Below are 16,992 nucleotides of genomic sequence, written 5' to 3' on the forward strand. Positions count from 1 at the left end.
AGGAGAAGTTATAGTGTTTAAAAACAAAAACAACAAAAAGGCCAGTTATACCTAGAAACCACAAGCTGACAAGTCTTTGCAGGCTGTTCAGTCTCCCTTTGATGCTGTTCATTGAACCAGAATGGGCAGCGTGGAGCACTGAAAGGTAACTAAGATAGGCAGGTTAGTTTGCCCTACCTGATAGCCAGTGGGGATAGCTGAACACATCCCTCAGCCCTGTGAGGAAATGGTGCGAGATCTAGAGGAGGAGGATCAAGAATCTGTGTGGCATCAACAGTAGCAAAGTGGCACCTGGAACTTCAAGGAAGCAAGGGTAAGGAAAGCAAAGCCAAAGGGTTAAGCACCCAACTGCACCTCTGCTGATTAGGGGCACACACCCCTTTGGCTGGCTGTAAAATGGACTTAGTGTTTATAGGCATAAAAAGCAAATTAATAATAATAATAATAATAATAATAATAATAATATCAATGACAAAATAAAAAATGGAGAATGTGGTTATAAAAGACAGTGAAAATAACAGAAGTCTCACTCTCCTTTCTGGGGGAGGGGGCGGTGAGGAAATCATACTCTATGTCATCTCTGAGAGCAAGGAAATTACAAATTTTCTGCTGAGTTCCAGAACAGGTGATAAGTACTTGACTTAGAGCCGAGTCATAACTTGTTCTTCCTGTCCATCACCCCATTTGTGCATGAGCAGGTCGCAAGCTTCTCCCCAAGTTTCAAATACATCCTCTGAGGAGTCTAAAAGTTTAGAATTTGAGGAGCAGATGCTGGATGCGCAGTGAAGAGAGCTGGAACAGGCTAGAGGGCATTCACTGCTCTGAGCAGCACCCCGGGTTTCACCTAATTCTACCTCACTGAGGTTAATTTCACTTTGAGAACAGGCTTCTGCTTTTCCTTTCTCCATCTGAGAATATCTGATGTCTTGCCACATATAGTGTTGCTGAACGATTCCATCAGAAATTGTGTGCTTTGGCTCTGAACTGGGTTCAGACATATGACCGTTAAACTTGGAGAATAGGAAACCCAATTTCTTGAGAGAAGGACCCATGAAGGAGCATTTGCTTGATGACTCAGCTTTTGACTTCCCTTGGGCACCACTATCTATTGGCATGGTTCTGATGAGAGGTGGCCCATGGCAGGCCTTTTTCTTGCAGCCTAAATTGAAAGAGACACTCTTGGATTTGGCCCGAGCCCCACCACTGCCATCATTGGTATCATCCCTCTGAGAGAGTTCAGGGCTGCTGGTAGAAAAGCTTCTCCTTGGGTGTTTCCTATTTCCTAAGAGGTCAAGCACTTCATATCGAAAGCTAGAGATGTCCTGCTTTAATTCCTAGGGCAAGAGAGAAGACATTATGTTAAGAAGCTTGGTCTTTCGTTCCAAATAGGCACATTGGGTATCCTTTGGAATGTTCCCGGTTTTGCCTAATAGCAAATCACAAAGTACATGAACTACCAGAAAAAAAAAAAAAACTCACATTATTCCAGCACAAGAAAAACATAGTAATAAATCTGTGGGCAGTGATGGCTGTTGGAAAAATTGTGTGATTGGTAAAGTTGATTTCAGAACCTCCAAATCAGGAGCACACCAACAGACTTACCCCATGGTAAAACATTAACTAACAAAGTATTAGCTTAGGGCACTGGCTCTCATAGGTATAAGTGTCTTTATATAACAGGGCTCCTGAAGAGGAAAAGCTTTTAGGACTATAAGGAATATTATAAACAAACAAACAAACAAACAAACAAACACCTAGGGAAGTGGAATGTGTCAGATAATGAGGCTGCTATTTTGGGAGAGGGGCCCTATTCATTCAAGTCCCTATGAAATGTCTTCTGTCTCTAACTGGCTGCCCAGATACTAAATTGTTCCTTTTAAAATCATCTTTTAAAAGCTTAAATCTGAGCATGTCATTCCCTTGCTTAAAACTCTTTAATAACTTGTGACTGACCTTAAGAAAAAGTAGAAACCCCATACCACAGACTACGAAGCCCGATATCTGTTTATTTCTCTGGTTTCATTTCTTCCTACTCTCCCCAAGCTCTCTACTATCTGCCTGTATAGACATAGTCTCTCTTGCCCGCAGGCCTTTACCTGTGCTATTATCTGTCTAGAGCATGCTTCTCCCCAACTTTACTTTATCTAGCTCCTCCCTCAAGCCTCAGCTTAAAACACTGCTTCCTTTGGAAAACCTGCCCTGACTCCCCAAGTCCCAGTCAAGTGTTTCTCCATATCACCTTGTGTTTAACCTGTTAGAACACTCAATTGTTACCCTCTATTATTGTGTGTCACTCCATGAGAGTAGGGGCTGGCTGTATCTTACTCACCACTGTAACCCAGCACCTAGTGAGTGCTTGGCACATAGTATGCCCTCAATAAATGAGTTATGTTGGTGGATTAGGATAATGACCTTCCTATGTTCCTTCCTTTATTCTAGCTTAGGGTTTCTCAATCACTTAACATTATTGAGCTGGATAATTCTTTGTTGTAGGGGCTATCCTGTGCATTGTAGGAGGTTTTGTAGCAACCCTAGTCTCTACCTACTAGATGCCAATAGCACACATATTGCAGTGTGATAACCAAAAATATCTCCAGACATTGTTAAATGTTCCCTGGAGAACAAAATTGCCCCTGGTCGAGAACCTCTGTTTTAGGCTAGTGCTATATTAGGAGAATGTTTAAGGGTAGGATTTTTCAAATCTTAGATTTAATAATAGATTTTTGGTCTTTATCGTATTTTTTTTAAGTAAAGAGGGCCTTTAAATCTCCAGGCATCTTCCCTTTGCTATCTTGCCCCTCACCACACATCCTTGCTACATCATTTAAAGCACTCAATTACCACAGTGAGAAATACCCAGAGTATGAAAAGAATGCATAGGGCAGATTCTTTCATTCATAAAGTTGATTGTGGTAACAGACATTGGTAAAATCTCTCCATCTATTGAATGACAGACTATTCTAAGAGAATAAAAAGTTGTAGCTGGTTTTGCTGTATTATAGGCAGTTGAAATTCCATCACCAGAAACTATGAACACTGTGAAGATTAAATAATGCTTAACAAATGTGAAATGAGAAATTAAACCACTCCATGATTAAATTACCTTAAAATTCTCCTCTGTTAGTCCCTCATTTGTTTTGGAATTTCTTATCATAGCAGCCACATATCTTTTGACCAAATTCCTGATAACTTCCTAGAATTAAAAGAAAAAAACATAAAGAGGCATTCAGTTTCCTCCTTGAGATCTCAGTAAAATTAAAAAAACATACATGGGAAATAAAATACTTAGATGGTCTTTGCAATAGAAAATCCTCCCAGGATCTAGACATTTTCTGCGAAAACCCAGTTTAGTCCACTGGCTAAACGAAGAATTACTATGTGTTCAAATTTTGTGGCAGGGTGGGCCAGCAATAACAAATTCACCCAAAAGGAAAATTTTCCACCCAAGCATAAGGTGAACATGTATTCACATTTATAGAATAACGAGAATGGAAAAATCCTTGAACAGTCATAATCAATATCCTTTCCCTTCAGGCTGGATTAAACTTTAATTATCCTAGTAAGATGAGATTTTCCCCCTTTTATAAAGTTAAGAAAGTCATTCTTCAGTATCACAAAGTCTGCTGATTTCAATGCCCACTAATTACATAATCAAGATATTTTTCTTAGAGTCAATCTACATTTATCCTTTACAGGGATGGCCTCTTTTTACTTAGCTTCCTAAGAATGGCACATACATGGTCACTATGCTTTGTGTTAGTAATAGTGATGATGATAGCTACCACTTAATGCAATGTGTCAGGCACTGTGTCCACCACAAACACACACAATTATACATACATACTTACCACTCAATTCTCACAACACTGTGAGTTAAGTTTTATTATCCCCATTTTACAGTTGAGGAAACCGAAGCTCAGTGAGGTTAAGTGACTTGTCCAAGGTCATACAACTGACCAAGAACTATTGTGCTTAGTCTCTGTGAAGAAGCTTTACCTGATAATGTTGATTCTGTATCAGGCTGTCAGCATGGCGTTCCTATAATTTAAAATGGACAGAGAGGTTACATCGTCAATGTCTCAGCAACCCATCTACCCGAATGTATTTCTAAATATTAGGACTAGAGAATAACATAGGAGTTCCTGCCTAACGAAGCCCCAAAACATTTTTGGTCGGAGTGATTTTATGATGTTTAAGATGGGGAGCATTACAAATAATGGAAGGTAGGAAACAGTTTTGTTTAAAAAGAAATACTTTTTAAAAGCCTTACTGTGAAGCTTCTCAAGTTGTGCCTTCTCCGTCTACCATCAGGGTCTCTTTTTGGGCAGAAGGTGTTGTTGAACCAGTTACCAAGGTACAAAAATGACTTGGGACTGGGGATGATGTTAAAAGGAGGTGGCAAGGTGCCTCCTTCATCAAAGTAACTCATCCAGAGCTTTGTTCTAGCAAATTTCCACTCAATATCTGCATGATCCTATGAAAAAGAGAAGTTCAAGAATTTGGGATGGGAAACTCCAAAATGCACCCATGTAAAATTCTAAAACTTCTACTTTGCTTCTATAGAAGGCAATCTGTTAGTAGCTATAAAAATTAAATTACATGTACTCTGTGATCCAGTAATCCTACTTTTAGAAATTTATCTTAACAATATATTTGCAAAAAGATGTATAAATAAGGCTGTTTATTATAGTGCTGCAGCTTGTTAATAGCAAAACATCCAGCAACAATATAAATATCCAACAGTGGAGACTGGTTAAATAAATGATGTTATATCCATAAAATGGCTTAAAATATAACTATTTAAAATATCTATGAACATTTTATATATAAAACATGAATTATATATAAGTATTTGTCCATATATCTATAAGACCTCCAAGACCTATAAGTGAAAAAGCAACATAGAGAACAATATATATTGTATTCAATAATCCCATTTATGCAATTGAAAAACCTTTCTTTACATGCTTACATGTTCTAGACAGGCACATACTAAACTGTCAACAGTAGTTATTTTTAAAGAGTGGGATTGGTGTGGAGGGGCTTTCTTTTTTTTTTTTTAATCAACATTATTGAGGTATGATTTACACAGAGTAAGATTCACTCATTTTAAGTGTTTGATGAATTTTTACAAGTGTATGTACCTGTGTAATCGCCATCATAATCAAGACAGACAGACAGACAGACAGACAGACAGACTCACACACATTCACATAGACACATTGCTGTGCATTTCTAGGAGTTTTTTTTTTTTTTAGTGACATTGATTAACAAAATGCAGTAAGTTTCAGGTGTTCAATTTAACAGTAAGGCATATATATATATATATTACATTGTGTGTTCCCCTCCTATAGTTATATTTCTTTCTGTAATCATGTATTTGACCCTTTTTACTTCATCTACCTCCCTGCTCCCTCCTACCCTCTGGTAACCACTAGCCTATTGTTCATGTCCATGAGACTCTGTTTGTCCTGTGCGTTTGTTGCTTTTAGGTTTATATCCCACATATAAGTGATATCATGTGGTTTTCAACTTTTTCTGTCTGGCTTATTTCGCTTAGCGTGATTATCTCGAGGTCCATCCAAGTTGTCACAAATGGCAGTATTTCATCTCTTCTTACGGCCGAGTAATATTACATTGTATATATGTACCACAGCTTCTTTATCTAATCATCTATTGTAGGACATTTCATTTGCCTCCATGTCCTGACCATCGTGAATAATGCTGCTATGAACATCGGTGCGCAAATATGTTTTCTATATGAATTTTCAAGTCTTTGGGGGTAAATACCCAGTAGAGGGATTACTGGATCATATGGTAGATCCATTCTTAGTTTTTTGAAGAATCTCCATCCTGTTTTCCATAGTTACTGTACCAATTTGCAGTCCCACCAGCAGTGTATGAGGGTTCCTTTTTCTCTGCATCCTCTCCAACATTTGTTATCACTTGTCCTGTTGATAACAGCTATTCTAACAGGTGTGAGATGGTATCTCATTGTGGTTTGGATTTGCATTTCCCTAATAGCTAGCAATGTTGAGCATCTTTTCATATATTTGTTGGCCATTTGTATGTCCTCTTGGGAGAAGTGTCTGTTCAGGTCCTCTGCCCATTTTTTGATTGGGTCATTTGTTTTGTTGTTGTTGTTATTGAGTTGTATGAGTTCTTTGTATATTTTGGATATTAGGCCCTTATCGGAGGCATTGCTTGCAAATATATTTCATTTCTAGGAGTTTTAAGACCTGGATGGACTAATGTGATCACCACCACAATCAGGGTACAAAATCATTCCAACACCCCCCAAATTTCCCTAGCGTTGCTCCTTTGTGATTTAACTCTGCCCATCCTCTAACCCCTGGCAACCACTATGTCATTATCTACCCCTGTAGTTTCCCCTTTACAAAATGTCATATAAATGGAATTATATAGTAAATAACAGTTGATGCTGGCTTAGTTTACTCAGCATTAACATCTTTGAGATTCATCTCATTTTTGCATGTATCAATAGTCTGTTCCATTTTATCGCTGAGTAGTTCTCCACTATATATATGTACTACAGAGTGTTTATTCACTCATCCATTAAAGGACATTTGTGTTATTTATAGTTTTTAACAATTATGAATGCTATGAATTTTCATGATAGATTTTTGTGTGAACACAGTTTAATATCTCTAGCTTAAATATCTAGGAGAGGTATGGCTGAGTCATGTGGTAAGCATAAGTTTAACTTTACAATAAGCTAACAAACTTTTCTATAGTGGCTGTTCTGTATTTTCATTCCTACACTTGCTCTGCATCCCCCTTAGCACTTGTCAAGTTTTTAAAGTTTAGCCATTCTAAGAGAGAAGTAGTGGGCTTTCCTTATGGTTTTAATTTGCATTTCATAAACGGCTAATGATGTTGAGCATCTTTTCATATGTTTATTTGCTATCTACATATCCTCTGTGTTGAAGTGTCTGTTCAGATCCTTTGCCAATTTTTATTTATTTATTTTTCTTATTGGTGGATTTTGAGTTTTTTAAAAAAATATAATCTGGATACTAACTTTTTGTCAGAAATGTAACTTGCAAATGTTTTCTCTAAGTCTGCATGTTGTCTTTCCATTTACTTAACGGTGCCAATCATAGAGCAAACTTTTAATTTTGATGAAGTCGAATTTATCAAATTTTTAATGGATCGTGCTTTTGGTGTTATATCTAAGACCTCTTTACCTAACCCAAGGTCATGAAGATTTTCTCTTATGTTTTCCTCTATAAGTTCTATAGTTATAAGATTTACGTTTGGTTCAATGATCCATATTGAGTTAATTTTTGCATAAAGTGTGAAGTTTATACTGAGTTGTGGTTTTTTTTTTTTTGCCTATGGATGGGCAATTATCATTGGCTGAAAAGGCTATTGTCCCTTATTGAATTGCTTCTGCACTTTTGTCAAATATCAGTGGGGCATGCTAGGACTACTGGATATCCACATTCAGAAGAATGAAGTTGGACTATGATCTCACACCACATATAAAACTCAACTCAAAATAGATCACAGAACTAAATTTAAGAGGTAAAAACTATAAAACTTGAGAATGTCAGAAACATGGCAGAGTGAGAGATTCACTCTGGATCTTTCCACTTGAAACAACAATAAGCTGAACCTCTAAAACTCAGAAAAAACAACAAAACTGCACACCAGCACATCTGAGCATAGGATCTGCACATAAGACCTACCAAAGGTCAGAACCCCGAGGGTCAATTGGAAGACTGAAAAAAACAAAGAATCTACCTCTCGCAGCCAGAGCTCGCTGTAGAAGGAGGGGGAAGAGAGAAAGTGCGATGAGTTCTCTAACAGCCCTGACTGGGAAAGCTGTGAGCTCCATGTGGCTGGTGGTAGTGCCCAGGCATCAGGGAAGAAAGCAGAGAAGTGGGGACATCAGAAAAGCATGGATGGCAGAGAAACAACAGTTAATTATTACCAGCCCTGGCTGCAAGACTGTGAGGCTGAGGGGCAGGCCCATCCCCCAACCCAGAGGGCTCCTCCTCTCATATCCTCCAAGACTGAACACTGCAGAGACCCAGGAGAATCTGAGCAAATGCTACCAAAACTGTTGCTAACATGGACAGGGACTGAGACTGAGAGTAGTGAGTGTGATTAAACATCTATAAGAAAAAAAGGCATTATTAAGGCTTTATATAAAGCAGGAATCCAAGAGGCTTAGAAGCCACCTACTGGAAAACAAAAGAAAACCAGCTTCTTTGAAAGAGGCTAGAGACATTTATATATTAAATCTTCTTTCTGGAAAAATAACAGAATACACTTCCAGTAATGCCCAGTTGGGAAAATAGTCCATTAAACACCATGAAAAACCAAGCTGACAAAGCATCTCAGAAAGAAAGAGAAAAATCTCCAGAAAATAAGCTTACAGACATAGAAATATGCACCTTAAATGACAGAGAATTCAGGATGGTACTTCTGAAAAAACTCAATGAGATCCAAAATAATTCATATCAGCAATTCCAGGAATTGAGAAAACAACTAAATGAGCATACTGAATTCTTTAAGAAGGAGACTGAAACCCTCAAAGAAAACCAAATAGAAGTACTGGAGATGAAGAAAACACTGAAAGAGGCAAAAAATGAAATAGCAAGCTTGGGAAATAGAGTCGACTAAATTGAGGAAAGGATCAGTAACATCGAAGAGAGAAATCTAGAAATAAATCAGGAGACGAGAGAAACCAAAGAATGAAAAATAATGAAAGAGAAATTCAAGAACTAGCTGATATCATCAGGAGAAGACACATAAGAATAATGGCCATTCTCGAAGGGGAGGAAAAGGAGCATGGATTAGAAAGCATTTTTAGATAAATAGTTGATGAGAATTTCCCAAATCTAAGGAGTGAGCTAGAGCTTGGAATTCCAGAAATCAACAAAACACTCAATTATCTCGACCCAAAAAGGCCTTCACCGAGACACATTGTATTAAAATTATCAAAAATCAACAACAAAGACAGAATTCTCAGGGCAACCAGGGAAAAGAAGACAGTAACCCATAAAGGAAAGCCCATTAGATTATCTTCGGACTTCTCAGCACAAATCTTACAAGCCAGAAAGGAGTGCAATGAAATATTCGAACTATTAAATGAATGGAACTACCAACCAAGAATAATGTATCTAGCAAAGCTCTCCTTTAAATATGAAAGAGAAATAAAGACCTTTCCAGATATATGAAAATTGAGAAAATTCTCCACTACAAGGCCTGCATAAAGGAAAAACTGAACGGGGTCAGCTCAGCTAAAAAAAAAAAAATGACAAAAGAAATACACAATTAGTAGTAAGGTGACTAGTAGGCTGATTAAAGCAGAGGAATGCAACTCTTACTAAGAACAGGGACTTATAAGCTTAAAAAAAGAAGACATTTGCTATAGCAAGATAGTAATGAACATTCAGCATACATAGGGACAAATTTAGACAATGACTAAAATGGGGAGGATTCAAAGATCCAAATTTGAAAAGGTGAATGGAAATAAGGCACACACAGAAGAAAATGTAATACTGTGTATGTATAACTATCCTTTACATATTTGTAATGATAACCACATGCCAAAGATTCAGAACAGAAGTATATAATTTAAAACAAGAAGGACCAGCAGGAAGACCCCCACAAAACCCAATGAAAAACAAACAAACGAACAAACAAAAAACAGACGCACAAGGACAAGGAAGACGTGGAAACACTGAGCTACCAGAAAGTAAAAGATAAAATGGCTAAAGGAAGACCTCATATTCCCAATAATCACCCTAAATGGAAATGGACTGAACTCACCAATAAAAAGGAACAGAGTTGCAGAACGAATCAAAAAACAAAAACTCAATCATATGCTGCCTCCAGGAGACACATCTCAGCTCCAAAGACAAATATAGAATCAAAGTGAATGGGTGGAAAATGATATTTCAAGCAAATGGCAATCAGAGAAAAGCAGGAGTAGCAGTACTAATATCAGAAGAAATAGATGTCAAAATAAAAAAAAAGTAAAGAGAGATACTGAGGGACACTTCATAATGATAAAGGGAATCATGCACCAAGAAGACATAACAATTCTTAATATCTATGCTCCATATCAGGCAGCTGAGAAATATATAAAGCAGTTACTAACATATCTAAAGGAAGAAACAGATCCAAATACTATCAAGTAGGGGACTTAAACACCCCACTATCAGATATGGACGGATCATTGCAACAGAAAATCAATAAGGAAATAACATCCTTAATGATACATTAGATCAACTGAACATAATTGACATTTATAGAGCCTTTCATCCCAAACAAGCAAATTATACATTCTTCTCAAGTGTACATGGAACGTTCTCAAAGATTGACCACAAACTGGGACACAGAGATAGCCTGAACGAATACAAGAGATTTGAAGTCATACCAACCATATTCTCTAATCATAATGCTTTGAACTAGAGATCGATTGTACAAGAAAAGCAGAAAGAACTAAAAATGCATGGAGATTAAACAACATACTACTGAAGAATAACTGGATCAGAGAAAAAATAAGAAGAGAGATCAAGAGATACATAGAAACTCCCTACGATAATGCTAGTACTATGATAATGATAGTACAACATATCAAAACTTTTGGCACATGGCAAAAGTGGTCATAAAAGGAAAGTTCATATCATTACAGGCCTATCTCCAAAAACGAGAACGAGCCCAAATAAACAACCTAACGCTTCATCTTAAAAACTAGAAAAGGAAGAACAAATGAGACCTAAAGTCAGCAGAAGAAAAGAAATAATCAAAATTAGAGCAGAAATAAATGAAATTGAAAACAAAACAAAACAAAAAAGACAATAGAAAAATAAATGCAACAAAGAGCTGTTTCTTTGATAAAGTTAATAAAAATTGACAATCCCCTGGCTAGACTCTCTAAAGAAAAAAGAGAAAGAATATAAATAAACAAAATCAGGGATGAAAGAGGGGTAATTACGACATACACTGCAGAAATACAAAGGATCATACAAGAATACTATGAAAATGTATATAACGCCAAATTTAATAACCTAGAAGAAATGGACTATTACTTAGAAAAATACAACCTTCCTAGACTGAATCAAGAATTACTGGAAAATCTAAATAGACTGATCAGCTGTATAGAAATTAAAACATTTATCAAAAACCTACCAAAAAGTAAAAGTCCAGGACCAGATGGCTTCACCAGTGAATTCTACCAAACATTCAAAAAAGATTTAATACCTATTTTTCTCAAACTCTTCCAAACAATTAAAGAGAAGGCAATACTTTCCAAATCATTTTATGAGGCCATTATCACCCTGATACCAAAACATGGTAAAGATAACATAAAAAAAGAAAACTACAGACCATTATCTCTCATGAATAAGATATTAGTGAACCAAATACAGCAACATATTAAAAAGATTATACACCATGATCAAGTGGACTTCATTCCAGGGGCACAGGGATAATTCAACATAAGAAAAGTGGTTAATGTGATACAGCACATAAACAAATTAAAAAATAAGAATCATATGATCATATCAGTAGATGCAGAAAAAGCCTTCAACAAGATACAGCATCCATTTATGATCAAATCACTTAACAAAATAGGTATAGAAGGAAAATACCTTAATATAATAAAGGCCTTATATGACAAGACCTCAACCAATATTATACTTAATGGTGTAAAACTAAAAACTTTCCCTCTAAGATCAGGAACAAAGCAAGGCTGTCCACTATCGCCACTGTTATTCAATATAACATTGGATGTCCTTGTGTGTGCTTCAGAAAAGAGAAAGACATAAAAGGCATCTAAATAGGAAACAAAGAAGTCAAACTGTCACTATTTGCGGATGACATAATTCTCTATACAGAAAACCCTAAAGACTCCACAAGAACACTACTAGAAACAATAAGCAAATACTGTAAAGTTTCTGGATACAAGATTAATGTTCAACTATCCATAACATTCCTATACTCTAATGAAGAAGTGCCAGAAAAAGAAGTGAAAAAATAATTCCTTTTGTACTTGCAACAAAAAGAATAAAATACCTAGGAATAAATTTACCGAAACATGTGAAGGACCTATATAATGAAAACTATAAGACTCTATTAAAAGAAATCGAAGAAGATACAAAGAAATGGAAAAGTATTCCATGTTCTGGGATTGGAAGAATCAACATAGTTAAATGACCATATTACCTAAAGTATTATACAGATTTAATGCAATGCCCATCAAAATCCCATCGACGTTTTTAAAGAAATAGAACAAAAAAATCATGAGATTTGTATAGAAATGTAAAAGACCCTGAATTGCCAAAGCCATCCTGAGAAAAAAGAACGAGGCTGGAGGCATCACTCTGCCAGACTTCAAATTATACTACATAGTGACAATAATCAAAACAGCATGGTCCTGGCAGCAAAACAGACACACGGACCAGTGGAACAGAATCGAGAGTCCAGAAGTAAATCCATATTTATATGGGCAAATAATTTTTGACAAAAAAGCCAAAAACATACAGTGGAGAAAAGAAGGCCTCTTTAATAAATGGTGCTGGAAAATTGGAAAGCCACCTGCAAAAGAATGAAACTAGACTGTTGTCTATTAACGCACACCAAAATTAACTCAAAATGGATTAAGAATTTGAATATAAGACCTGAAACAATAAAATGCATAGAAGAAAACACAGGAACTAAACTCAAGGACCTTGGACTTAAAGAGGATTTTATGAATGAACTCAAAGGCCAAGGAAATAAAAGCTTAAATTAATGAATGAGACTACATTAAACTAAAAGGCTTCTGCTCAGCGAAAGAAATCGTCAACAAGGTAAAGAGACAACCATCTGAATGGGAAAATATATTTGCAAGCAATGCCTCTGATAAGGGCCTAATATCCAGAATATACAAAGAATTTATAGGACTCAATAACGATAAAAAAAAAAAATCCAATCAAAAAATGGGCAGAGGACCTAAACAGACACTTCTCCCTAGAGGATATACAGATAGTCAACAAATATATGAAAAGATGCTCAACATCACTAGCTAATAAGGAAATGCAAATCAAAACCACAATGAGATACCATCTCACACCTGTTGGCTATAATCAACAGGAGAAGTAATAACAAATGTTGGAGAGGATGCAGAGAAAAAGGAACCCTCATACGCTGTTGGTGAGACTGTAAATTGGTACAGCCACTATGGAAAACAGTATGAAGTTTCCTCAAAAAACTAAGAATTGATCTACCATATGATCCAGTAATCCCTCTACTGGGTATTTACCCCAAAGACTTGAAAACCCATATAGAAAACATATTTGCAAACCTATGTTCATAGCAGCATTATTCACAGTGGCCAGGACATGGAAGCAACCGAAGTGTCCTACAATAGATAATTGGCTAAAGAAGCTGTGGTACATACATACAATGGAATATTACTCAGCCATAAGAAGAGATGAAATACTTCCATTTGTGACAACATGGATGGACCTTCAGATAATCATGCTAAGTGAAATAAGCCAGACAGAAAAAGTTGAAAATCACATGATATCACTTATATGTGGGATATAAACCTAAAAGCAAAAAATGAGCAGAACAAACAAACAGAGACTCATGGACACGGGCAATGGACTAGTAGTTACCAGAGGAGAGGGAGGAGGGAGGAGGTGAAAAGAAAATGTTAATAAATGAACAAATAAAATGTTAAAAAGATATAAATAAATAAATAAATAACCAACTAAACAAATATATAAATAAATAAATTGGTTTTAAAAAATTAAAAACTGTGAGGGGAAAAAATGGAGTAGATGATAGAGGCTCTGTTCATCCCTCTGGCAACCAAATCAAAGTTGTGACGGAAACAAGGAGCAGCAGCAAGGAAAAATCACCTGGGATCTAGTAGAACAAGCCATACAACTATGGAGAAATCCAAGAAAGCATTCTGCAAAGGCAGAAGATAGGACAGAGTGAGGACGCAGGACGACCTGGTCTCCAGCGGCTGAGTGAGACAGAGACTGCAGCAGGAGCAGAGGCAGACGCCTCTTAAAGGGGCCATGTCCACGAGTTTATTTTCGCGGTGACAGATCTGCTTATATAAGCACCAGTGCCGATTCAGCTGCGCCCATAGGGCACCAGGCACTTACAGGGAGACATTGTCAGAGTGAAGGCCGAGGAGAGGCTCGCTGGGTACAGAAGTGCCAGTGGTATCCATTATTCCCTGTTGAATACTCCCCCTTTCCAGTGTGTGGTCACAGCACCGCCATAGCCCTGAGGTCATCAAACTGAATAACAAAGGTTGCTCCGCCCAGAGGATTCTCTGAAACCCTGCCTACCCCAGGTTGAGCCCCACCCAAGCCACATCCAGGTGTATCCTCAACAAGTCAGGGACCCCTTGCTGAGACTCACGTTGGTGGAGGCAGCTGGCCTTGGTTTCTGGTATGGCCTTTTGAGGAAACTATATGCACAGCATCTATGGATTGCTTGCTGAATCTTAACAGGTGGATTTGGAGGGGCACAGGCTGGGGCTAAATTTGGTCTGCAGCTGAACCCCTCTCTGGACTGTGCCACTGGACACCTACTTCACAAATCCACTCTAATAAGACCAGGAGACTTAGGAATTTTGCTTAGTACATAGAAACAGATACAGAAAGGCAGCCAAAAGGGGAAGACGAAGAAGCAGAAACCATATGAGAGAACAGAACAGACATCTAGATATAATGGAGTCAAGTAATCTAACAGATGCAGAGTTCAAACACCGGTTATAAAGATGCTCAATGAACTTATGGAAAGTGTAGATGAATTCAGTGAGAACTTCAACAAAGAGATAAAAAACATAAAAATAGAAGTGGAAATTATAAAAGGGAACCAGTCTGAAATGGAGAACACATTATCTGAGATGAGAAGAATAGTAAATGGAATAAACAAAGGAATAAACAAAGTGAATAAAGAAGAGGATCATGTGCCCTATCTAGAGGACAGGAAAGCCAATCAGAATGCTCAATCAGAATGGGAAGAAAAAAGATGCCAAGAGTATAAAAATAATTTAAGGAGCACAGGGGACACTATTAAGGCTTCAAATATTCGTCTGATCGGCATAACTGAAGAAAATCTAGATGTTGGACAAAATCTAGATGCTGTTTGAAGAAATAATGATGGAAAATTTTCCTAACCTGGTGAAGGAAAAGGATATAAAACCACAGTAAGCTCAGAGAATTGCAAAAATCAGGGATCCAAAGAGGCCCACACTAAGACACATCATAATTAAAATGCCAAAGTTTAAATACAAAGAAAGGATATTAAAAGCAGCAAGAGAAAAACAAATAATCACATATAAGGGAACACTAATAAGACTGACAGCTGATTTCTCAAAAGAAACTATGCAGAACAGAAGGGTTTGGCCAAAAATATTTGACAGGATGAAGATCCAGGATATACAACCAAGAATAATTTATCCAGCAAAGCTATCATTTAGAGCTGAGGGACAGATAAAGAGCTTCCCAGACAAAGATAAACTAAACGAATTTATCACCACTAAGCTGGTATTACAGAAAATGTTGGAGAGACTTCTTTAAGAAGAAAAACCATGTATCAAAAACAGGAATAAAGAATGGTAACAACTACATTCCTATCAATAAGTACCTTAAGTGGAAAAGAATTAAGTGCTCCAACCAAAAGATAGAGTGGCTAAAAGGATAAGAAAACAAGGCCCTTACATATGAAAAGGAAGAAAATGGAAAAAGATATTGCTTTGATGATCCTAGAAGGTGTTTAAGTCAGACAGAGAAAGATAAACACTATATGATTTCACTTATATGTGAATCTCAGGAATAAAAAGAACAAACTAATCAAAAATAGACCCGCAAATATAGTGGACAATTTGGTGACAGAGAGGAGGGGGTTTGGGAGGCTGGGAGAATAGGGTGAAGGGTTAAAGGAGTACAAATTAGTAGCTGAGGGATGGTCACGGGGTTGGGGAGCACGGTATAAGGAATGCAATTAGCATTAATATATTGGCTAGGCGGAGGGTCAGGGGAGGGGGGGAGCAATTGAGGAGATCATTTTATTAACTGTATAGATGTCTAACCAATGTACTGTATACTTGAAACTAATTAAAATTTTAAAAATTTAAAAAAATGAAAAACTATTACATTCCAAAGAATACCACAAAGAAATGAAAAGAAAATCTACTGAATGAGAAAAAACAATGAAATATCATGTCTGATAAGGGACTTGTATCCAGAATATATAAATGACAATTACAGCTCAATAATCAAAAGATAAACCAATTTAAAAATGGTCAGACTGTCTACGGCCATGCCACCCTGAACAAGCCCAATCCCATCTGATCTTGGAAGCTAAGCAGGGTCAGGCCTGGTTAGTACTTGGATGGGAGACCACCTAGGAAGACCAGGTGCTGTAGGCATACAAAAAAATGGGCAGGGCATTTGAATAGACATCTCCCCAAAGCAGATATACAAATGACCAATAAGCACATGAAAAAATGCTCAACATTATTAGTTATTAGGGCAATTCATATTTTAACCACAATGAGATACAACTTCACATCCACTAGGATGACTATAATAACAAAAGACGGATAATATCAGAATATGGAGATATTGACACCCCAACACAGTCTGCTGATGGGAATGTAAAATGATGCAACTGCTTTGGAAAACAGTATAGTAATTCCTCAAATGGTTAAACACATACTTACCTGATGACCCAGCAATTTCACTATAAGCTATATACACAAGAGAAATGAAAATATATTCCATACAAAAACATGTACACAAATGTTCATAGTAGCATTACTCATAATAGTCAAAAGAGCATTTGATTTCTACAAAGAATAGAATATTGCAGTGGGCCAAGTTATAAACTGTAGGCATCTTTTTTGAGCGTAGGATTTCTTTTCATCTTCTGAGCTCTGGTGCCCCTCATCTATTTAAGTGAGTAATGACTTTCAATAAACATTTTGAAAACAGCTCAAGG

At 36.9% G+C, this 16,992-nt stretch overlaps 1 protein-coding gene and 1 non-coding gene across 2 annotated transcripts in view; one reads left to right on the forward strand and one right to left on the reverse strand.

Moving 5' to 3' along the window:
• Positions 1–202: 202 nt before the first annotated feature.
• Positions 203–16,992, reverse strand: part of TRPC5 (transient receptor potential cation channel subfamily C member 5) — a 178,250-nt gene continuing 161,460 nt past the window's right edge. Inside the window, exons 7-10 of the mRNA XM_039874758.1 lie at positions 4,271–4,474; positions 3,997–4,038; positions 3,104–3,193; positions 203–1,334 (exon numbers count right to left, since the gene is read on the reverse strand). Coding sequence (XP_039730692.1) covers positions 642–1,334; positions 3,104–3,193; positions 3,997–4,038; positions 4,271–4,474 — 1,029 coding nt within the window. The 3' untranslated portion in view covers positions 203–641. The remainder of the gene's footprint in view (positions 1,335–3,103; positions 3,194–3,996; positions 4,039–4,270; positions 4,475–16,992) is intronic.
• On the forward strand, positions 16,302–16,420 carry LOC120612328 (5S ribosomal RNA). Its single transcript, XR_005655431.1, has one exon. It is a non-coding gene; the product is annotated as a 5S ribosomal RNA (ribosomal RNA).

The sequence above is a fragment of the Pteropus medius genome, unplaced genomic scaffold (genome assembly GCF_902729225.1).
Source record: "Pteropus medius unplaced genomic scaffold, Ma_sr-lr_union100, whole genome shotgun sequence".
Lineage (NCBI taxonomy): Eukaryota > Metazoa > Chordata > Mammalia > Chiroptera > Pteropodidae > Pteropus > Pteropus medius.